Consider the following 25,983-nt stretch of genomic DNA (forward strand, 5'->3'; position numbering starts at 1 on the left):
GCAGTGGGAGATTATTTCTGAAAAAAATATTTGTTTTCATTATGTTGTGGGCCTCTAGATTATTCAGCTGCACGCTAGAAATAACGGAACTCTCTCGTGGCTATATGGTTAGCCTGGGTGCCTTTGGCGCTGCAGATCCGGGTTCGAGTCACACACTAAGCTGTAGCTTCACGTCTCATATAGCCTCGGTGCTAAAAAAAACATTCCATCAACCAACCAAGTCAAAAATACAACGATAATGAAAAGTGACCGAAGTGCTGACAATACATTGCACAGCTAAAAGCTACATAATACAGTCTCTAATGCTAAAGAATTTAAGTGAGTTTTATGAAAAAAAAAGTATAACACAATTAGAAAATTATAATCAAATGAACATCTATTTAAATTTACGTTCTTGTATGTACGGCTTGTGCGCATAGCTACCAGCACGTAGAAAGCTAATGTTATAACATAGTATATAGAGTACTTCGAAAATTACAATATAAAATACAGTACGAAAAGCAATATTCAAGACCAGACTACATTATCTTTTTCCATATCAACGTATTTTAGTATCATTTTATGCTTAAGGTCATAGCAATGCAGTTTCACGCGGAATCTTTATCCACCAGATGGCAGCACAGGTAATACTTAGCTGAGGTCTTTCATTATCTCCTTAGCAATTTCACTCGATACAGCCATCTACAACAAACATAAAAGTAACCGTTTTCTCTATATATGTTCGCCCAAACTTTTCCTTTCGGAGGAGAAAATGATTGTATTTAAGCTGAGGAAAGAAAGGGCAAAAAAAAAAAGTCATTTTTAGTGGTGATGATCTTATAATATGAACTTTTGCCACAAGAGTGCAGCACAGTGAACCCGCCCCAAAGCGATTAAGAGTCGTGTTCTCTTTGAAAACCAATATGTTCACAACGCATCGCAATTGTTATATAAGCTGTAAGAGAGAAGAAAAATAGTGCTTTTTATCTCCATAAGCGATTCTGTATGAAGGCTTTTATCGATATTAGATGGCGTATATGGCTTTGGAGTAGCGAGGCGAAGAAAATGTTATAATCTTCTATCACTAGATTCACAAGATCACAACATTTTTTATAACTTTTATTCGGTCCTTAAACTACCAAAATGTTATGCTGAATTATTACCGTTTATAAAAGAGGTATCATGAAAGTATAGAAACTTCGTATTTGACTACTGTAAGTTTTATGATATATATCATCAAATTTTTTAACGTACTATACATCTCCGTGGTGGCTCGTGCTGTAGGTTTCATTGTTGTGCAACTGCCTATTTCTTTATCTTCAAAGAAAGTTTTTTTTAAGTCTTAAAATAATTTTAGTTAAAATAAACCTTTGCACTTGAACACAAAATAGTATTGATGCATCTATAAATTTTTTATGTAAAAAACTGAATGACAGAGAGAGATTTACATTTCCAGTTGCAGTAAGCGTTGCCACCGAATTGAGCATATGACCCCTTGCAGTTGCAGCCACCTTGGCAACTGCCACTCAGCTTATGTAGTCAGTAGCGTACGTAGAAATTTATTTCGGAGGGGTCCAAATCCAATATTAGGGTATTTTATAATTTAAAAAAAAAATCCTGAAATTGCCCCTAAAATTAGGCTAAATTTACACAAAAGTCGAAATTTCGGGAAGTCCGGACCCCTAGGAGCCACCTCCTGCGTACGTCCCTGTCTGTAGTAGTTAGAATTCCTCCACTCAGAAACACTAGACACAACCATCCACTGAAGGTATGGGTGTTGCTTGGTCGTGGCAACTTAGAAGAACAAAACACAAACTTGCAAAAACTAATAAACTTGCAGAGTATGCCCGAGGTTTTGCTCATGGTACCGGCTATAATCAAAGAATCCATTTGCTAATTTACTGCAAGTATACGTATTAAAATGTAGTAACATTTTTGTTCTTAGCCTGTAAATGAAATGGAATATGTTTAATATTTAAATATACTTCAGTAGCAGAAAACGGTAGAAATGGATTCAGTTTTCAGTCTTCTCGACATCCCATTCTCTCGAAAGCCAATGGAGGAGAAGGTTAAAAGGAACAGGTTAGGGCATCCAACACCAACTTTAAGAATCAATCAGCCAAATGTTCGGTAAAATAGACAAGTATAAGAACATAGGGACAACGTTGGCAGTTGGCTAGTCTACCGTTTCCTACAATTGGGTCTACTGTATGTGCTGCTAAGTTAATGTCTTTGAATGTTTTCGAAGACTGTAGCCGCGACGCTGAAGCTTAAATTGATCTTTATCTGCCTCATTCTAAGTTCGAATGAAACTGGCGTGGCCGCCATCATGTTGGATGGAATGAAGCGTGGTCAGCGCATTTTTACTTCTTAAGCGTAGTTTGCTATACATACACACATATATATATATATATATATATATATATATATATATATATATATATATATATATATATATATATATATATATAAATGTTATATATATATATATATATATATATATATATATATAAATGTTATATATATATGTCGGATGCGCCAAATGAAAATAAAAGCTATACACATTTGAACTGTCATAGAAAATTTATTTTCTAGCCTACAAGCTTAAATTTCTGGGACAAGTAAGGCTATAGTTGAATTTAAGAAATAAGCGTAGCCTACTGTACTTTGTGCTCAAATTGAATGTCAAATGTTAGTTTAAAATGGTGGCCTTCAGCATCGATACATTTATGAGTACAAGTCAAGACTGGTTCCGCACTTTGCACCAAAGTATCCAACGGAATTTCTGCGCGTAACGTTCCAACCTTATCCCCGTCCAAGTTACATGGTTTGCAGCGGTACACTTCGACTGTTACTGTGCCCCATAAGAAAAAATAGAGCGATGTCAGGTCGAGAGAGCATGCAGGAAACTTGATTGGTCGCCTGCGAGCTATCCACGTGCCTAGTACATTTTGATCAAGGTATGCTCGCAATTCCTATGAAAGCGGCGGGGCATCATCTTGTTAATAATACAACCTGCACTAATAGTAGGGGAAATGGAATCAGCAGGCATTATTAGGTATTATTAGGTAGGCTTAACTGCCGCGCCGTTGAAGTTCCATTATTTCTTCACACATCTGTTCCATGTATTTTTCTTTGGCTTTACCCGTCTCTCTTCTCAATTCATTATTCAGCCTTCTGTATTCTCTGATGTCCGTGGTTTTCGCCTTTCTACATTTCTCCATCTTCTTAAGCATTGCTTAAGTTATCCATGGTTTTCTTGGTTCTCTTTCCATCCTGCCAATGTTATTGTGGAATGTGTCAAGTAGAATCTGTTTAACTTTTTCCCTAATTATTTTCTAGCGAGGAATAGGAAGGAGAACCCAGCTGATCGATGATTTAGAAATTACAAGTAAATATCGAGAGTTAAAAGAGAAAGCTAAAAATCGAGAAACATGGAAGAAACATTTCCAGGCCCAAACCTATTTAAAAAAAAAAAATTAAAAAAACTCATTAGTTCCACCTGCCAAAAGGCAGAATACTTAATAATAATAATAATAATAATAATAATAATAATAATAATAATAATAATAATAATAATAATAATGACAGGTCAAAGTGTGTATACATTTTTTTTGACTCAGTCTGGTATCTTAATTTAAATGCATGTTTGATTTTATTTATTTATTTATAATCATACTTATTTATTATTTTTATTTATTTATTTATCTCTTACTTTTTACGTTCTACAGTTATGCCCTGTAGGCTAGAGGATACGGATTATTAATGAAAATGAATGATTATTTAAAAAATATATACTGAAATGAGAATTTTGGAGAAATCTGATGGACACCAATTTTATCCATTACAAACTCTCATGGTCTGGGATCGAAAGAGGAATTCTTCGTGCTAGAGGTGAGCATTCTACCACTAATGCGCTGTTCCCTCTGTTGCATTATTGGTAATAAAAAGGAAGCATCACATCCCATTTATTTCTGAGAAACATTCAACGAAAAGTCCTTGAAAGTCTACCATATATATGCCACACGTGTATTAGCACAGGACGACCAGTTTCGATGGGCAGCAAAATCTGTCAGAACTATATTATTTAAAATAAATATTTCTTGTCGGAAATACACTTCATAATGACAGTAGTTACATTTACTAAGCTGACCTTCTATTACATTCATAAATTAAGTTTATGTCGCATTAGTTTAAGGTTACATGGATAGTGCTAAAGCAAATGGTCAAACATGAATTCCTTGATTGTAGTCAAGTACAAGAACTCAATTCTCGAACAGTAGCGAACACCTGTTCCATTTAGTTAGTTATCACAGTTTTAATATGGAAACTAGTTTGTCAGAAACAAGTTCCATATTATTAAAGGTGGAAACAAGTTTTTTTTTTTTTTTTTAATATAACGAATGTAGAAAGGACATCAAGAAATAAATATAAAAGAGCTAGTTGCACTGGAATTGCAAACTGATATATTGAGATTGAAGCTCGATATTGAATTCTATAAAAAAGGATTGCCATCTTTCCTCTGCTCGTGGGTTTGCTTTAAAACAGACACAATCAGATTGTATTTGTAGGATTTGGGATTTAGATTTCTGGATTTTCGGCATCTTTGGTTATGTTAGCCCACACGGTATTAGGGAAAACGTCCCACGACAATCACACTATCCAGAAAAAGGTCAGGAAGAAAGGATTGGGAAGGGAATGATCTGGGACCTTAAATTAGGTACCACCCCAGCATTTGCCTGGTATGAATCTCATTCAGGATGGCTAACCTGAAAAAGCTTTTTACACTTTTAAGACCGAGTGCCACCATCGGGAATCGAACCCGGGACCGCTCGCAGCGAAGGCGAGAGCGTTAGTAGATACGTCACGCAGAACCACGAGATTATTTGTAGTATTTAGGCCTTTCTAAGTGGGAGTGCACTTTCCCTCCCCTTCGTTATTCATAATGGGGTCGCATACTTAAAATCGTATCTTTTAAGATTTGTTCTTTCTGGAGAAAGGGGCGGCAAATTATTCCTTTGCACGGGGTGGTAAATTGCCTAGGCCCGGCCCTGCTTGAAAAATAACTTTGCCGACATGCTTTCGCTTTTCGCTTCAGAGACCGTTATGAATGGATCTTACTGATTAATTTACTTTCATTAATCCTCTCATTATTTTTTAAAAGAAAATTAAAATCAAGATTTATAGTGCGGTAGGTGCGAAAATTTCCTTTACCCAGTAATATTGAATTATCATGCTTGTCGTTTGTAGCGCACACATGCATTGTTATTAAAGCAAGAAAGGTTAAGCTTCTCTTACTGGCAAATATACACTATACGCGCAGAGCAGGATTTCACACATTAAGGAAAAGATGATTGTAACAATATCTGTATTCAGAAAGATAGAACGTTTGATGGAAATAGAGAGGGGACAGGGTTCATTGATATTGTATCCTTGCGTGTTAAAAGGTAGGGTTCCACGTCACACAGTTGAATACTATTATAGATTTGTTGTGTTTTTTCGAACATCTTATTATTATTTTTTCTTTATTCACCTTTCCCCTTGCTATAGAACATCACGAAATTCTCTTTTCCATCACGATACATAGATGGCAGGAGTATCTCAATTTAAACAAAAAAAAGAAAAACTTAATGGTGTTGGGTAGTCATAAAGATAGCAAAACCATCGTAAAATATACTCGCATGCTTTATCGCAACGAAAATTGCCCTCACATTCACCTGTCATAAAACTTATACCACGTCACCTTGCTGTGACCATGATAAATTACAGAGGCCACAGAAAAAAATATTACATATTTAATGAGGATAGTGTGGTATATGAATCGTTCGTCTGATGTTGAGTTAGTATGTCACTGTGAGGTGATGCGGTTTTTTATCTGCGTTATTGGTACTACTTTGAAGATATGCACCACAGTAAATAAGTGGGTCCTTGAACTCACTACTGCACGCAATCTTATGGGCAGGCTGAAAAATAATAATAATGTATTTTGATCTAAAAAGAGGCGATAAAATGTATTTTGTTTACTTGTATATCTACGACTGAAGATGATTGTGTCAACAGTCACTTCAGGCTTTTCACTGATATAGGGTGTTCGGAAATAACACCAAGAAAGAAAACGCGAAAACATCTAGAACAACATGGTTGCACAAATGCGTCATTTTGGAGTTATAGGGCGCCAAAAATTGGGGAATTATAAAATACAGGGTCGAAACTCGAGAAGAAAATGTCGAATTACGGTCGGGTAAAAGAGCATAGTGGTTATTCTGAGCCAGATTCCACCTGCACTACTGAATGTAGAACAGGGATTCGGTCAGGTTAGCCTTGATTCATAGAAGGAAATTCGCGAGGAAAATGAAAAAAAAAAAAGATAGAATCTGAATAAGGGCGCCGATTTCCCTGTAAATTTGGTGGGGCTCAATCAGATCAGAAGGCATATATGAGGGTTTTAAGGCAAATTACAACAAATTATAGCAAACATTGTATATCCATACATATATAATGAGGAGACCCACATGAGCTTTGGGGGAGCCCGGACCTCCGGCGCCCTTGAATCTGAAAACTGGAACCTTCCATATGCTCTGGTACATTAACTTGTAAGCCCCGAAGAATGCAACTACTACGTTAATTCTTTAAACCTCAAAGATCAACCTCTAATTAAGTTAGAAACATAATTTTCATATCAATATCTTCCTGAAGGATAAAGCTTTCCGCTGATATGCATTTTATATGTATGTGGATGTATCAGGACCGAATGGGGAGGGTAAAGTTCATGTTCTTTTGTTTTTTGCATCAGGCTTTTTTTTGGAGGGGGGGGAATGACGAATGACAAAGCACAAGCGCAGATAATTACGAGGGTCACCAGGGCAGCCAACACGAAGGTCTGCAACAGTCCTTAGAAAGTGATACTCAGTATGTTTTTATAGAAATTTCGTTCTGATTTTTTTTTTTTATTTCGGCTTGTATTGCAGCATTAACAAACATTTTTTTTACATTATTATCATAGTGTGTTGTCTAGACATTAGCATCATTATGTCAGCGTAGGGTGACTGTAAGGGTTGCTAGCCCCCCACCACCACCACCACCATTCTATTTTTTATATATTAGAACTTTTTGATTCTTCTTCTACTACTGATAGAGTGAAAACTGTACAAGTGTTATCTCGTTGGGATCTGTATTCCATAAATTTTCCAACGATGTGTCAATCATGATTCTATGAAATTAGAGGGTCACCAGGCCCCCCAATGTGAGAGTCTAGACCATGCAAGTTCTAGCCCACTTATCCCAACGTGACTAGAAGGAGAATTAAGCCAGTAGAGCAGGGTAGGGTGGCCAATCTCTTTTCCCTTTGATTAAACAGATGCTATAACAAAATGGAAAACTAAAATGAAATTAAATCTTTAATCTAACGTTTCAAGAAATCTCTCTTTAAGCTAAAGGGCACAGTTAATTAATGAAAGTCAATGCCTATGAAGAAGTAGTAGAATGAGAATGTGAGAGGCAGGCGCAATGCTATCCACCACAAACTCACATGGCCTGGGATCGAACCAAACACTCCTCGCACCGAAGGTGGCCGCTCTACCCAGGCGCGCACGCACAAATTTTTGTTGAAGGTGTCCCAAGTTTTGAGTAGGGATGGCCAGAACCAGTTCCTGGTGGAACCGGTTTTCGGGTCTGAACGGATCCGGTTCTAGAAGATCCGGTTCCGGAACCGGTTTTTCGGATCCAGGTCCGGAACCGGTTCTAGAACCGGTTCTGAAAACCGGATCTCCGAGAACCGGTTCCTCGTGGAACCGGTTCCGCCGAAACCGGAACTTTGTGGCCATCCCTAGTTTTGAGGAGTAGGTCCACTACTGCAAGCCACTAGGTCTATATAGTATTAAACGAGTATTATTCTGTACTCGATAAGTAATTGTAAAATACTTCCACCTATATTTTCACAGAAAATAATAGAACTAGATTTATTTTTTTTTAAAATAAAAGAAAGAGTACAGATGAAGTGTACGATCAAATTTACGTGCTACATGAATCATTTCCATGTTAAACAAGTGGAGTTCTATTATGAAAGTGTACGAATGTATTGTAAGTTAGGGATTTTTGGGGTAGAGTCCAGACTCTTTGTAGCCCTGTGGATGCACCCCTGACTCTACCACTGACTCATCGTAGCAGTGAATAAATGAGACAGTAGTTCAGCGTAGAGGGTAGCTTTAAGAGCACATAACTTTTATCAACTCCTATGGCTTACTTGTATTGCTTTACAAACTGGAAGTAAAGGAAATGTTTAACTAATATATTGAATGTATCAAATATTTCAATTTATAAAGACTTCTACACGTGGCGGATTCAGAAGGTAAAAGTTGGGGGGGGGTCAGCAAGAACCCAGACTATGATAGACAGTGGCGTATTTACGATTTTGTTTCGGGGTGGACTTCGCTAATTGTATTCCTAAAAATATGAAAATTTTGCAAGCTATTTCATTTACTTTAAAGTAAAATTTCGAGGAGGGTGTAAGCCCGGAAGCCCTCCCCCTTTAATACGCGACTGATGATAGATATATCACGAGTTTACTATAAACTTTCAAAAATATATAAATAATAGCTTAAATTATTTTTGTCACTCAAAAAACTGGGGAGGCTTAAGTTCCCGACCCCGGGCTCGATCCGCCTCTGATCATACAGAAAAGAATCTTCAAAATATGAAAATTTTAGCCGTTTTCTATGGAGACTCTCCAGTTTATTGTCACACAAATTTACAATGTAAATAGTCACATCTAACGAAAATTACTGTTAGAATTATGGGTTAATTCTTGATCTAGTGCTATTCTCTAATAGGGTGGTATTTTCTTTATTTCCAGAGGGACTGATCAGTTATTCGATGCCACAAGGCGACCAGCGAGGCGCAGAGATCGATCTTTCCGACAAAGTCTATGATGGCAGAGAAGAAGCTGGACACCTGATTGGTGGATTAGGGCAACTTGTTGATGGCCAGAAGGGACTGGATAATTATAGATTAGATCTCAAAGGATTTGGTAAAGGTAAGGTGAAAAATATTTTACATTTATTTTTAATTCAAAGTGCAGCTTTCAGACAGAAATTTACTTAGTGTGATATATGTTTTGTACGTGTATAGCAGAGCTCTAGAGAATATGGTCGTATTTGGAAACGAACATGAGAAAGAAAGTCAAGCTTCCAACTTAGGAACTTCAAGGACAGTACCACTACCCCATTTGCCACAAGATATGATTCTTGATGTCAAGACGGTTACTACGAGGGGGAGTCCGAAAATGAGTTTTCGCAGGTGACTGTGGACAGAGCTGGGGATGCATGCTCGACCAAAAATAGCATGTGACATTAAAGATCAGACGTACCTTTATTTTTCCACATAAGTATCACATATGGTAAGGACGGGGCAGATGGACGGTGGGGGCAGACCGACAGGAGTTAAGAAATATGGTAATAGGAAACATGCTAACCTTACAACAGTGAGTCTAGTCGTGTGTGGTATTTGGTTATAGTTCGTGCTTTATATGGCAGGAGTAGAATTCACTAAATATCGTGTGTGTACAGCACTATTGCGAAGAAATTGGCAACAATTACACAGATACAAGTGTCCCAAAACGTGATTTCTAAAATCTCGACTTTAGAAATTAAATATTTGACAACGAAGGAAAGTTGTTAAACATTCGCGGGAGGAGCAGCAGACAATAGATGGATAGGCACACGCGCCACTATAGTAAATGAACGTTATGTACCCTCTATTGAGTAGGGTCAGAAATATTTGAAACCAATGTGTGTGCAGGGCAGACGGACACGCAATTAGCGGGGCAAACGGACAGTGGCCTAAATGGTTAGTATGAAGTAGAAAAACAATATTTCTGGGTATGTAAATTACTTAAGAGGCGGTTTTTTGTTAATCAGTACTACCATTTTTTTCCAAAGATGGTACGTTATCGATCTCGCACAACTGACAGAGGCAAATAGGAAAATGAGTCCATAGCAACTGCTGTTAGACCCGTACGTGAAGACAAGATGCCTCTGTCAACTACAACGACAACTTTCAATGCCCCTCGTAATACACTACGACAACGCGTTATGTCATCGCACATAATCCGAAAGTTTGGAAATCATACAACATTCTCAGCACAGCAGAAAATGGATTGGAAAAGCATTTACTTGCCTTGGTCGAAATGGGATTTGGGTTAACTCTACACGAAAGTTGGCGTACAACTTTGCTGTTGAGAATAAATACAGACACATATTCAATAATGATGCAAAAATGGCTGGCAAAGATTGGGAGCATGGTTTCGTACAACGTCACAAACCACTTAGTGCGCGTGTACCGCAATCATTGTCCTGCGCTACAGCTAGAAGTTTAACTCGTGGAAAATATATGTCGTGGGAGAAAACTGGGTAATGTGTACAGGTTGTTTTTCTGGTTCCATGTAGAATGGGATCCAAATGGTCGTGATGCACACTTTGTAGACATTCATTGTAACAGTGTTAGTGGTTTGTAAACTGTAACTGTCCGTTTGCCCCACCCCATGGGGCATATGGACATCTTGCACCCTTGTATACTAATTGTTGAATATATCCTTGACTAATTGACAAACTGATTTCTTTGTTATACCTTTACTTTGTAGAAAGCTTACTGGTTTGTAAGAAAAATCTTGAGCTCTCTTCGGTCATTCGTATTCATACAAGCAACAGAAATCTGCTTAGCATGTCCGTTTGCCCCGTCTTTACCATATATTGAAACATTTGTCATATCCGTCTATAAGCTTCAAAAATCCTTCCAGGGAAAATTCAGAGCTCTGCATATAGAAGAACGTCGAACAGGTCTGTGACGTCAACATTGCTTCCAAAGAGCCTTCCGCCAATTGTCTTTTTCAAAGCCGGAAACAGATGGAAGTCACTGGGTACGAAATCAGGACTGTATGGTGGATGGGCTAGGCGCTCCCACCCAAGAGTTGCAATATGGTTTTGCGTTGCCGATGCTGAGTGTGGTCTCGCATTGTCATCCAACAACAGAACACGAGGCGGTTATGGATTTCTGCTCCCGACACGCCATCTGCCCATTCATAATGGACAACCGCTTGCTCTTCCTCCTGAGACCACGACATCAAAACCCGCCTTCTCTCCATGGCTACCAGACTTAGACTGTAAGATTCGTCTCTGTTTTGCGCAGGCGCTGCGACGGCGCCATCTGCAAGATCGGGGGCAAACGGTAACCACTTGTGTCTGGGCGTGTTGCGCGTGCAACCGCTGTTTTGTTTCTTTCATTGCAGTTCGCTTTCCTGGGGAAAACGGGAGGGGAAACTCATGTTCGGATCCCCCCTCGTATTAACCTTCAAAGTAGATCCTTCAGTATTATTTATTCGATCAACAATTTTTATATTGGGGGGGGCACGGTGGCTTATGATTTGATTTAATGTATAAGTAGTAGAAAATGGATCGATCTGGCTCATATGAGGCCATTTTAGAACATATTAGGCCAACTCAGGAGCCCCTGGGAAATCGAGCACCTTGAACCGTCAACCCACGCTATTTTACGACCTCCATTTTAGGGGTGAATTTGTTCCCTTTTATGAGCACTTTTTGGGGGGTGTACTCGTTCTCTTTTATGATTACTTTTTAAGGGTGAACTCGTTCCCTTTTATGAGGATATTTTCCAACCCCTATTTTAACATAGCAGATAACACATAAGATTACGAACACATAGAAGAGCAGATAACACATAGCACTATTTTAACATAGAAGAGCAGAAGACTACATAACATAGCAAGGGTGTATTCGTTGTCTTTTATGATCACTTTTTCCACCCCTATTTGAACATTTTATCATAGCAGAGAATACATGGAGATTATGAACACATAGCATAGCAGATAATATATAAGACTACGAACACACAACACAGCAAATAATACATAAGACTACGAAACAGCAGGGGTGTATTCATTCCAACCCTTAATTTAACATAGCAGAAATTACATAAGACTACGAAGGGGTGTATTAATTCCCTTTTATGACCATTTTTTCAACCCCTATTTTTAACTATAAACATAGCAGAGCTAGTAAAAGACTATGGTTTATTTTCCAACCCCTATTTTAACATAGCAGAGATTACGAACACACATCAGAGCAGATAATACATAAGACTACGAAACATAGCACTGATTACATACACACATTCGTTCCCAACCACTAATTTAACATAGCAGAAATGACACAAGCATGTCCCCAAATTACTGACCATCGAGAACAGAGGTCAAACTCAAAAACGGACTCACGTTTAGTAATAGGTCATCAAAGACCACATGTCCCAAAAGTGTTGACCATCGAGGTCAAAGGTCAAAATACTTAAAACCTAATAACTCAAAAACGGAGCCACATATTGAGATGGTGTTTCCACATTTAGTAATTGGTCATCAACCACTGCAAGTTCCAGAAACAATGACCATCGAGGTCAAAGGTCAAAATACTTAAAACCTAATAACTTGAAAACGGAGCCACATATTGAGGTGATGTTTCCACATTTAGTAATAGGTCATCAACTACTATAAGTTCCAAAAATAATGACCATCGAGGTCAAAAGGTCAAAATCATAAACAAAACCACATACGCAGCCAACTTTGGTATTCATGAACATATTCAACACAACGTATATTTCAGAAAGTAATCAATCATGGATGCGGTTATGAGAAGCACTTAAAAATCAGCCCCCTCGAATTTTAACAAAGTCCAGAAATACTTAAATTTTTAACCGCAGCGAACTCTGGTGAACTCTGGTTCCTCATCAACTACATATACGAAAATATTGACTATTGAGGTCAAAAGGTCAAATAACTCGTAACAGAGCAACGGTTAAATTTGTGTGATCTATTCAATTTTGTACCAAGCAGAAAAAAGTGAGTGGCTTATTTACTTTTGTATTAATGAGAAAGAAACCAAAGAAACACAATTTTAGCTAGCTCAGAATTTCTGGGCTATTCAAATAAACGCAAAAGTTAATTTGGATGGAGTAAAGAGAAAGAAAACAAAGATATGCCATTTTAACTAGCTGAGAACTTTAAATCATCTTGTAGTATTTAAACAGATGAAAGGATAAATTTGAATGACCTATTCAATTTTGTACCAACGAGAATTGCCATTTTATACCATTTTGTACTACTCCAATAAACGAAGGAATAGAATATTTAGTTTTATACCAACCAGAAAAAAAGAAGTGAAGAGTAGATGGATTATTTTCTTTTGTACCAACTGGAAAAGAGAAGAAGAGCCACTTCAACTATCTCATTATGTACTGTTTAAACAAACGAAAAATGACAATTTTAACTAGCTCAGAATTTCTGTAACTTTTGAACTACTGATATGTTCTATTTTTGTATCAATCAGAAAAAACCGAAGAAGGATCATTTTAACAAGTTCATAATTTCTGTAACGAAAGAATAATTTCGATGTTCTACTTTTTATACCAACGAGAAAAAAATGAACTAGCTGAATATTTTACATCATACGAAAGAATAAATTTAAGTGACCTATTCAATCTTGTACCAATGAGAAATGCCATTTTAACTGGCTCAGAATTTTACTACTCAAATAAACAATGGAGTATTTAGTTTTATACCACCGAGAAAAACAAAGAAATTGTACCATTTTGGAGTATTCAAATAAACAAAGGACTTATTATTTGTGTCAACTCTAAAAAGGGCCATTTTAACTAGCTGAGTATTTTATACCATTTTGTATTATTTCAACAAACAAAAGGAAAAAGCAAAATAGGATCATTTTAACTAGCTGCGAAGAAAGACCATTTTAACTGGCTCAGCTTGATATACCATTTGAGTGGCCTATTGAATTTTGTACCAACGAGAAATCTCATTTCCAGGCCATGTTTTACTATTTAAACAAACGAAGGGATAAATTCGAGAAAGCGAACATGGATTGAGAATTTTATATCATTTTGTAATACGCAAATTTGGATGGATTATTTCCTTTTGTACCAACGAGAAGGATCATTTTAACTGGCTTAGAATTTTATACCTTTTTGAAAAATTTGTACCAAACCGAAAAAGCAAGGAAATACCATTTTAACTAGCTCAGCATGTTATACTTTTTTGTGCTACACATTTGAGTGGTCTACCCAATTTCTTGACCATGTTGCACTATTTAAACAAACAAAGGAATAAATTTGTACTAACCAGACTCAAAATTTTGTAATACTCAAATGGACGAAGGAATAAATTTGTTTGACCTATTCGCTTTTGTAACACGCAGAAAAAGGAAAGAACTAACATTTTGTAGTAACTCAAACAAACGAAAGAACAAATTTTGAGTGGCTTAAGCAAAGAAGGTCAATTTGTACCTTTTTGGGCTATTAAATTTGAGTGACCTATTCAATTTTATACCAAGTAAAAAAATTTTGTTTGCAATTAAAAAAGTGGAGAAGGTCTATTTTATGTACATTTTGTACTACTCAAATTCTATTTTCTGTACCAACCAGAGAAAAACAAAGAAAGACCATTTTCTGCTACTCAAACAAACGAAGGAATAAGCTCAGAATTTCTATACCTTTTTGTGCTATTCAAATAAACGAAGGAATAATTTGCGTCACCTATTCACTTTTATAGCAAGCAGAAAAAGCCCCTTTTAGTTTTGTACCGACCACGAAAAAAAAGGAAAAAAGGCCCATTTTGTATTACTCTAATAAATTTGGGTGGTCTATTTCATTTTTGTAATAATTCGTAATCATACCGAAGCAAACACTTGTGATCTTTTTCATTTTCATTATATTCAGAACATGCTTCACATAATAATACTGAATTTGGAGTGTACTCATTAAATAATTGTATAACACATGTATCACTAATACTTTGACTAGTACACCCGCACTCATTAGCTTCCACTTCAAAACAGGTAATATTTGAAACACTGTCATCATCACTTTCCGGGAGTATTTCATCATTATATCTATTATAGCGTCTAAAATAATACACTTCTTCTATTTCTTGTGTTGGATATGTGATTCTCACTTTATCATGTAACTCATCTGGCAAATCGGGGGCAGACGGGTGAATTAACAGTATAGGTTTTTCGTTTTCACGCCGAATTTCTTTTTCTCTGGGTGAAACATAAACAATCTCCATGCTCTTCAGCAAAAACAAATCAAATAAATAATTTTATATACCTACAATAAAAGCATTCTATGCATTCTCAATGTTTAATAATATGTTTCAAGCAATACAAAGAAACAATTCGTTAATATAACATCATGAAGTATGTTCTATCATTTTCCAAATATACTCCATAAACTTATATTCCATTATAATAAAATACATAAATGCAAAAATATATATTTCAAGTTTCATATAATTTACCTTAGACGAGGAAAGAAAGTTTAAAAAAATAATTGAATCGTCGTGCAATAGGCAGTATACTAGCAATATAAATGTTAGGTAACGCATTCGTAACGTTGCTTAAATATCTGCAGCAACAGAATGAATAATTCAGCACTCTTTATAGATGGTGTGCAACATGGAACTTTGAAAACTTTTCTTTTCCTTGATGAGCTGATTTTTACTTTGATATGATCTCTTCTGCTGTGATCAAAAATGGCCATGCATGCTGTCATGATTTGTCATCCTTCATCAGTTTTCTTTAGTACGCTAATTGCTATGGAGTCTTTTCTACACACTTATGACGCAACTCTGGTTTGTTAAATCTTACGTTCAAATATTTTGTGAGCCTTACTTAGTGACGTGAGAGTCAATTTAAATTGTTCTCTGGATGACATAAAAATATACAAAATGTAGCACCAAAAAATTCTGAGCTTTTCTTCTGATTGTTACAAAAATGAAATAGACCACCCGAATTTATTAGAGTAATACAAAATGGACCTTTTTTCCTTTTTTTCGTGGTCGGTACAAAACTAAAAGGGACTTTTTCTGCTTGCTATAATAGTGAATAGGTCACACAAATTTATTCCTTCGTTTATTTGAATAGCACAAAAAGGTATAGAAATTCTGAGCTTATTCCTTCGTTTGTTTGAGTAGCAGAATATGGTCTTTCTTTGTTTTTCTCTGGTTGGTACCGAAAGTAGAATTTGAGTAGTACAAAATGTACATAAAATAGACCTCCGCTTTTTTAATTGCAAACAAAAATTTTTCTACTTGGTATAAAATTGAATAGGTCACTCAAATTTAATAGCCCAAAAAGGTACAAATTGACCTTCTTTGCTTAAGCCACTCAAAATTTGTTCTTTCGTTTGTTTGAGTTACTACAAAATGTTAGTTCTTTCCTTTTTCTGCGTGTTACAAAAGCGAATAGGTCAAACAAATTTATTCCTTCGTCCATTTGAGTATTACAAAATTTTGAGTCTGGTTAGTACAAATTTATTCCTTTGTTTAAATAGTGCAACATGGTCAAGAAATTGGGTAGACCACTCACATGTGTAGCACAAAAAAGTTATAACATGCTGAGCTAGTTAAAATGGTATTTCCTTGCTTTTTCGGTTTGGTACAATTTTTCAAAAAGGTATAAAATTCTAAGCCAGTTAAAATGATCCTTCTCGTTGGTACAAAAGGAAATAATCCATCCAAATTTGCGTATTACAAAATGATATAAAATTCTCAGTCCATGTTCGCTTTCTCGAATTTATCCCTTCGTTTGTTTAAATAGTAAAACATGGCCTGGAAATGAGATTTCTCGTTTGTACAAAATTCAATAGGCCACTCAAATGGTATATCAAGCTGAGCCAGTTAAAATGGTCTTTCTTCGCTTTTTTGTGGTTATTACATATTTATTCCTTTGTTTATTTGTGTAGCTTTTTCTGTTTGGTACAAATAATACAGAAAAAGCATGAAAATCTAAGCCATATTTATTTATTCCTTTCCTTATGGGAACATTATTCCTTATTTATTCCTTCATGGGAACATTAGGTATGAAAAAGCTGAGCTACTTAAAATGGTTTTTCTTTGCTTTTCTTCGAATGAGTACAAAAACTTAAACTACTCAAATTATCCTAAGTTTTTTTAATGATACAAAAAAGTATAAAATTGCCTTTCTTTGATTTTCTTCTGATTGGTACAAAAATAAAATAGATTATCCAAATTTATTCTTTCGTTTATTTGGGGTGGTACAAAATTGTACAGAAATATTGAACTAGTTAAAATGGTCCTTCTTTTTTTCTACGAAATTAAATAGCTCACTCATAATTATGCCTTCGTTTATTAGATTAGTTTAAAATGATATAAAATTCGCAGCTAGTTAAAATGATCCTTTTTTGCTTTTTCTGATTAATATAAATTTATTTTTGCGTTTATTTGTGTAGCACAAAAATACTAGACTAGTTAAAATGGTTCTTCTTAGTTTGGTATAAAAAAGTAGAACACCCAAATTTGTTCTTTCGTTCATTGGGCTAGTACAAAGGTATATAAATTCTGAGTTAGCTAAATTGGACCTTCTTCGATTTTTCTGGTTAGTACAAAAAACAGGCCACTCAAATTTATCCTATCGTTTGTTTAAATAGTACAAAAAGGTACGGAAATTCTCAGTTAATTAAAATGGGTCTTCTTTGGTTTCTTATCTGGTCTCACTCATATGTATGCCTTCGTTTATTAGACTAGTTAAAATGATCCTATTTTGCTTTTTCCTTTTGTTGAAATAATACAAAATGGTATAAAATACTCAGCTAGTTAAAATGGCCCTTTTTAGAGTTGACACAAATAATAAGTCCTTTGTTTATTTGAATACTCCAAAATGATACAATTTCTTTGTTTTTCTCGGTGGTATAAAACTAATACTCCATTGTTTATTTGAGTAGTAAAATTCTGAGCCAGTTAAAATGGCATTTCTCATTGGTACAAAATTGAATAGGTCACTTAAATTTATTCTTTCGTATGACATAAAATATTCAGCTAGTTCATTTTTTTCTCGTTGGTATAAAAAGTAGAACATCGAAATTATTCTTTCGTTACAGAAATTATGAACTTGTTAAAATGATCCTTCTTCGGTTTTTTCTGATTGATACAAAAATAGAACATATCAGTAGTTCAAAAGTTACAGAAATTCTGAGCTAGTTAAAATTGTCATTTTTCGTTTGTTTAAACAGTACATAATGAGATAGTTGAAGTGGCTCTTCTTCTCTTTTCCAGTTGGTACAAAAGAAAATAATCCATCTACTCTTCACTTCTTTTTTTCTGGTTGGTATAAAACTAAATATTCTATTCCTTCGTTTATTGGAGAAGTACAAAATGGTATAAAATGGCAATTCTCGTTGGTACAAAATTGAATAGGTCATTCAAATTTATCCTTTCATCTGTTTAAATACTACAAGATGATTTAAAGTTCTCAGCTAGTTAAAATGGCATATCTTTGTTTTCTTTCTCTTTACTCCATCCAAATTAACTTTTGCGTTTATTTGAATAGCCCAGAAATTCTGAGCTAGCTAAAATTGTGTTTCTTTGGTTTCTTTCTCATTAATACAAAAGTAAATAAGCCACTCACTTTTTTCTGCTTGGTACAAAATTGAATAGATCACACAAATTTAACCGTTGCTCTGTTACGAGTTATTTGACCTTTTGACCTCAATAGTCAATATTTTCGTATATGTAGTTGATGAGGAACCAGAGTTCACCAGAGTTCGCTGCGGTTAAAAATTTAAGTATTTCTGGACTTTGTTAAAATTCGAGGGGGCTGATTTTTAAGTGCTTCTCATAACCGCATCCATGATTGATTACTTTTTGAAATATACGTTGTGTTGAATATGTTCATGAATACCAAAGTTCGCTGCATATGTGGTTTTGTTTATGATTTTGACCTTTTGACCTCGATGGTCATTATTTTTGGAACTTATAGTAGTTGATGACCTATTACTAAATGTGGAAACATCACCTCAATATGTGGCTCCGTTTTCAAGTTATTAGGTTTTAAGTATTTTGACCTTTGACCTCGATGGTCATTGTTTCTGGAACTTGCAGTGGTTGATGACCAATTACTAAATGTGGAAACACCATCTCAATATGTGGCTCCGTTTTTGAGTTATTAGGTTTTAAGTATTTTGACCTTTGACCTCGATGGTCAACACTTTTGGGACATGTGGTCTTTGATGACCTATTACTAAACGTGAGTCCGTTTTTGAGTTTGACCTCTGTTCTCGATGGTCAGTAATTTGGGGACATGCTTGTGTCATTTCTGCTATGTTAAATTAATGGTTGGGAACGAATGTGTGTATGTAATCAGTGCTATGTTTCGTAGTCTTATGTATTATTTGCTCTGCTGTGTGTTCGTAGTCTTATATATTGTCTGCTATGCTATGTGTTCATAATATCCATGTATTCTCTGCTATGATAAAATGTTCAAATAGGGGTGGAAAAAGTGATCATAAAAGACAACGAATACACCCTTGCTATGTTATGTAGTCTTCTGCTCTTCTATGTTAAAATAGTGCTATGTGTTATCTGCTCTTCTGTGTGTTCGTAATCTTATGTGTTATCTGCAATGTTAAAATAGGGGTTGGAAAATATCCTCATAAAAGGGAACGAGTTCACCCTTAAAAAGTAATCATAAAAGAGAACGAGTACACTCCCGGAAAAGTGCTTATAAAAGGGGACAAATTCACCCCTAAAATGAAGGTCGTAAAAGAGCGTGGGTTGACGGTTCAAGGTGCTCGATTTCCCAGGGGCTCCTGAGTTGGCCTAATATGTTCTAATATGGCCTCATATGAGCCAGATCGATCCATTTTCTACTACTTGTATACGATTTAATATACTATATTATATAATTGTGCTATATTTATAATTTTCTTACATTTATACATGCATGTTGCTTGTAATAGAATGCAGAATATTTATTTGAAAAACATAGTTTTTGGTAAACAAAATTCGAACCCATGCTAAAATGATCTTTTAAAGATTCGTTACACTAACCATTAAAGCACAAAAACATGACTTTAAACTGTGTCCATCTCTAAAGTACTTTCATGAACATGTGCTTCCTATACGCATGTAAAATTTTCTATTCAGTATGCTAACTTTTTAAAATTCGTAAACTACTTTTTTCACCTTCTATGACTGTTTTGTATATTCTAATTTTAGATTATAATGTTCTGTAGGTAGAGTCAATAAAGTACACGGGATTAAGCTTTCATCTCTTATTACAAAATGTCGTATATGATTATTATACAAAATCTCGATTAAAATCTTCTCCAAGTCTGTTATTACTTTAAACTAACTGTTTTCAGTATGGGTAAAGAGGGACCCCTCGGCATACTATGTTATGTTCCTCGGGTTGATAGAATGATGTCCTAGCCCAAAGCGACTTGGGAGTAGATATTGTAGGTTATGACTCAGTAGTACAAAGCGGCCTCGGGACTAGGTATGGTAAGTTTAGACTTCGTAGCCCAAAGAGGTCTGACTCGAGAGTAGGTATTGTAGTTTAAGAGGCCTTATCACTGCGAAATTAAAATACCGCTAATTTTTAAGTAATTATGTGATATCTTCAAATAGATAAAAAGATAATCGAAAAGTGGAACAAAAGCGCGTTAGACAATATTATTTTGCATGAGGTACCGTTATCAAGAGTCACCTAGTCGCTTTCCGATTGCAGCCATTTAGAAACGCGAAAATAAATGCTGATTTTCTAAATGGTTGGAAATCGAAAGGAGATAAGTGAGTCGTGATTACGGTATCTCATGTAAAATAATATTGTCTAGCGAGCTCTTGTTCCACTTTTCGATTATCTTTTATCTATTTGAAGTTATCACATGATTACTGTAAAATTAGCGATATTTTAATTTCGCCGTGGTGGGAGCCTCTTAAGACTCCGTAACCCAAAGCGGCTCCGGGAGCAGGTATTCTAGGTTATGTTCAGTACAAGGCACTGATGATTTCTTGGTCTCGGCGTGCTCTTTTATAGCCATCCATTGGAGGGAGAACCTGTGGAGGGGTTGTCGGAATCCTTCGTGATTCTCCGTACCTTCTTCGTATCTTCCAGTAGGTGTGGTTTTCTTTTGTAGTCTGCCACTATTTATAAATCGTGAAAACACGTGTTCATAGTATGTATGGGTATACGGAACCTTGCAATATTTAATTGGATGGTAACGTTCAGGTGGGCAATTTCTCTTGTAGGACTACGCATTTTACTTTGTCGCAGAACGGAGGGAAAATGGCTTTCTCTGTAAGCAGATCCGAAGAACACAAGGATCTAAATTTATTTTTCGAACTTAGATTCTGGAAGGCAGTCTAGGTTTTTGCGTCCAGAAAAAGAAAAGTGTACATAAACGGGCACACTGGTTACCTGACCAGCGGAAGAATAAAAAAAAAAAGCTGGTTAATTAGTCTTATAATCAAATACCTTTACGACATTCAAATACAATGAAGAAAGGTTTATTTTAAAATAATGTAAAAAGCAAGTGCGTTTTGATTAAAGACATTTAGGTACGAGAAGGAAAACTTCTTTTTAAGTACTCTATAACCAAGTGCCTTTTGATTGAAGACATTTTAAATGGAAGGAACAAAAGTTAAATATATAATCTTGTAACCAAGTGCATTTTAATTAAAAATCATTTTAAATACAAGAAGAGAAACTTAGTTTAATAATCTTATAAACAATTGCATTTTTCATTTAAAGGCATCTTAAATACGAGAAAGAAAAATTAGGTTATGTTCTCTTATAACCAAAGTACCTTTTAATTATACATAATCTTATAGTGCATTCAATCTTCATCTAAAAACATTTACTGTTAACTGTGGACAAGAAAAGTTTAGTTATATGATGTAATCTTATAACAAAATGTCTTTTAATTGAAGATATAGTTTAGACACCAGAAAGATACCCATGTTACTTTTGATTAAAGACATTTTAATTACAAGAAATAAAAGTTTTATTAACTAAGCATTTTGCTTATGGCATTTCTAATACGAGGAAAGATTTGGTTAAACTACCAAATGCTTTTTAACACAGCTGCCAAGGGTAAATTTTGTTGTTTACTGGCACAGTGCCAAACGTACTTACTTACGTTATTCTTCCTTTGTTTATGTTTTTAAAACATAATGTTAATGCTGAAATGTAATCTAGGGCAAGGCATTGAATCCGCACCCATGAAAGTTGAGGGTCCGATCGGACCTACGTGTGTGATTTATATCTATGGGCAAAGGGATAAATATTACAGCTGTCTGTAACCGTTTGTTCATTATTTCATGCACAAGATAGCTTGTGTGAGAAGTATGGATGAATTCCTTTTTACTTTTAATGCCAATAAGTAATTTTTGTGCAATGAAAAATGAAGAAATATGCGCAGAACTTGATCTCATTCGTAATAACAATACAGTAATCTAGACCTTTCTGAAAATTCAGCAAATGATGGGAACTTTACTTACAACACTGGCATCTTATCAAAATAAATTAGAATAAATAATGAATGCATTGTTGAACTTGTAACATGTCATTCAAAAACAAACGCGTAGGTCCGATCTGCCCTACGAAAGCAGCAAATACGTATTACAGTAGAGTGTCGATTATCCGAAGTAATTGGGGGACATGGGTGTTCGGAAAACTGGTTTGTTCGGATAATCGAACTGTACTGTACTGTACTTCTAGCCAGTGCCAAACCGACAGAAGTGTGCTGATTGTTGAAACACAGCGACTGGCGGCTTGGCCGATCAGCAGCGCCTTATGAAGGCCCCATTAGAAGCAATGTTCCGCCAGCGGTGGCTCAATGCGGCGACTACTGTGGGAAACTTGGTTTGGGAGTGAGGGGAATGATGGACGGTAGGGTGGGAGATTAATAGGTGCGAGCGAGTACACAGTTCGGTTAAGCGGTCGTTCGGTTGACCGACGTTCGGATAATCGACGCTCTACTGTACTTTGAAATTTAGCGTCCCTAGCGGCATTAATCAGCAACATCTAACAACATAATCTACAGCGTAAATCTCTCCTATATTGTGTAGTAGAAACATTACAATTCAGTTACACTAGAGGCAGCACTTTACAATACAAGTACTCTACAAACAACTCGACGAATTAGAAATTGTAGATCCGATCAGATGTACGAGAATATTTACTTAGATCACAGTAGCGTAGCGTGGTGTTCCGAAATGTGGATGCCAAAGTTAGTCACTTGTGCGATACAGAACTACTGCAATCAGCAATACATAGCTATTCCGAAGGGAAATAGGTTCGCTAATGGTCTACTATTGCCACCCTTAGTTGCATTCATGAGGAGCATGCCCGCGACCGTTCGGTCTATTTGATGGACGGGTACCGTTAGAATGTAACGCACCCCGCCCGTAGTTCCTCTATACGCTATTGTATACTCGTGCACGAGGTGCACCGTCAGGATTTGTCCCCTAATTCTGACTCGCCTAAGCGATGTAACCCCCATTCTCTGAGGGAATGGGACACGTCCACTGCGCGGCCAGACCGAAGTCCTGAGTGCCTACCAGTGAATCTACTGGTTGAGGCAGACTGCTAGCGAGTCAGTCCTACTATGCTCTGCAGGCATGGCGCCCGAGCGTTATAAAGCAAGCTCACCTCCCGCTCATGTTCACCGTTACCCAGATTCCTGGGATTGGCTTCCACAAGCTATCGAATCCCACGGTATGACCACAGCCCGGCAGAGTCCAACCCAATCCTGGGCCCCAGGCAAATGCCCGAGGGGATTTGTTCAATCCCGGCCCTGCCTACTTCTATCGTTCAACTGGCAACCGCCTTGTCGTGTAGAGGTACCACGCACACGTCGAGATACTCCCTATCTCATCCCGGACTCAATGGTACGTTTTAAGTCACCATTTGAGTTTGGTGCCGGCCCATATCCTACAGAGTTTCCTCCCTTTAGCAGGATCAGAACCGTTACCCAGATTCCTGGGATTGGGCCCTCCCCACCTCCGTTTGGTTCCCCTGCAGGCAGGAATCCGACACTCCCCCTCCCCCGGTAGGGTCCTCCAAGCAATACGGGACTTCCTTTAATTACGGTAGAGGTACACCGTACATTACCAGAGCCAATGACTGATGTAGACCGTTTGCTCTAAGGCAGACATTGTCATTGAGAGCCGTGTTTCCCATGGTAGGCCCGCCCAAACAATACGGGGCTACCTATTTTTAACGTGTTCAGGTATCACGTACACGTTATAGCAAGCTACTTGTCCAAATTCCAATGGTACGTGTAAGCCACCATTAGAAGGGACACCCATACCTTTCCTTCGGTAGGGACGTGAGAGGTCAACCGTACATTACCAGACCCGATGGCTGATGTAGAGTGCCTACCTTTAAAGATAATGGCCATTTGGGATCGGCGGCTCTCCTGGTAGGGCCGTGGCTCCTGCACCCAGTGAATGTGTAAGCCTGGGACGAAGGAGTGACCCACTTCCTCAGCGCTCCTGAGGTACGAGTATGCGTTAGGATACGAGTATCCCATCTTGGACCCAAGAGAACGCATTACACTCTCTTTGAGGGCAGTACCTACATCATCCTCCCGGTAGGGCACTGGATCCGCGCACACCCTTGGACACACCAGCTACTCACTCTTTCATTCGTGTTGGGGCACCACGTAGCCTTATCTCCCGGATCCAAGGGCACGGCCTAGTTGCCCATTTCGGAGAATACCCGAAGGTTCACCTCCGCCGGTAGGGGCGGCAGTTAAAAACTACCTACCTCACTGAGGACGTGATGAGGTCACACGTACTCTCCCAGATCCAATGACACGAGTTAGTCGCCCATTTCGGAGGATGGCCGAAGACTCACCTCCGCCGGTAGGTTGTTATCCAGATTTGCACCAACAGCTAAATAGATCGTTGCCAGCTTTTAGCACAGGATAGACAAGAGTAAAGCATGTTTCCACGCTGCTCCCGAAACCCTATCTCCCCCTGTGGGTTACCTGGCCACCACAAGGCATGTGACCAGGCCACACAAAAGGGGTCCCTCCCTCTTTTTCAGCACGGGATTGGGGCCGGCCATGGCGGGGTTTCCGAGGGGAAATATAGGGTATAAAAAATTAGGTCTGGTCTCCCTAATTGCGGACCTAGTGGGGCATGCAGAAGCAAATGCGTGGATTACGTTAAAAGCCAATAAGCAATTGTCTCAGCTCCTTCTTGCCACTACCGTTGTGACGAAAAAACTCGGCCTCACTGTTGTATAAGCATTGTTTACAATATAGTTCTCTTTATTTCTTTCTCGTGGGCAGCTTTTTTTCTCCGCATACCATACTTCAATCTCGTTCCTTTAAAAAAAGTGTCCCTAGAAATTTGTCATCTTGGGTCCGGACCTCAGATGCCCATTCGTGAATATGGGCTTGAATGTTTATATCATTTGAAGATGCAAATAGAAAGCACTTAAAACAACTCTTGGGACCTGTTTTTGTGTCTGTTTCGTTGTCAGATATCGAGATACTGAAGGGGTAAAGCTTTGTGAGGAGCGGGGGTGTTGGCTCTCTTGGCCTACCAGATCGCACACCATGGTTGTACAGAATGCTTCATATTTATCAGAATGCTTTATATTTATCAGAATGCTTCATTTTTATCAGAATTCTTTATATTTATCAGAATGCTTTATATTTATCAGAATGCTTCATATTTATCAAAATGCTTTATATTTATGCTTGTGTGTATGAATCCCCTCAAAGAGTTTCTGTCTATGCCACTGGGCGTACTATGTATTTATGATGAAAATGAATAGTTTGCCTTTAATTACGATTACAATTACGATGTATTTAATTATGATTCCAACATAACTATTTTATACTATCATTTACATAAGCGACACACTTTAAAAAGGCGTTGAACTAACCATTTCTGTTTTGTTCTATTACCTTGACGTTAGCGCTCGTACGTTCTGTACAGAAAATATAACTTAGTTCAAAATAGATAGAGTTGGTAATACTTGCGAATACGCCAGCTTATATCTAAAGCAAATGTAGGGTTGAAAGAGATGAGGAAGAGTAAGAAAGCAAGTAGTTGGGCATGCGCATTCGACAGAAAGCAGACGAAAACCCCGATGCTTGCAGTAGGCCTGGAAGCCC

At 37.1% G+C, this 25,983-nt stretch overlaps 1 protein-coding gene across 2 annotated transcripts in view; it reads left to right on the top strand.

Moving 5' to 3' along the window:
- Positions 1 to 25,983, top strand: part of Ddr (discoidin domain-containing receptor 2) — a 934,573-nt gene that overhangs the window by 702,257 nt on the left and 206,333 nt on the right. For both annotated transcript variants that reach the window (XM_081764059.1, XM_081764060.1), the window contains exon 6: positions 8,831 to 9,010. In XM_081764059.1, coding sequence (XP_081620185.1) covers positions 8,831 to 9,010 — 180 coding nt within the window. The remainder of the gene's footprint in view (positions 1 to 8,830; positions 9,011 to 25,983) is intronic.

Source organism: Thermobia domestica, chromosome 7, assembly GCF_964235325.1.
Source record: "Thermobia domestica chromosome 7, izTheDome1.hap1.1, whole genome shotgun sequence".
Taxonomy (NCBI): domain Eukaryota; kingdom Metazoa; phylum Arthropoda; class Insecta; order Zygentoma; family Lepismatidae; genus Thermobia; species Thermobia domestica.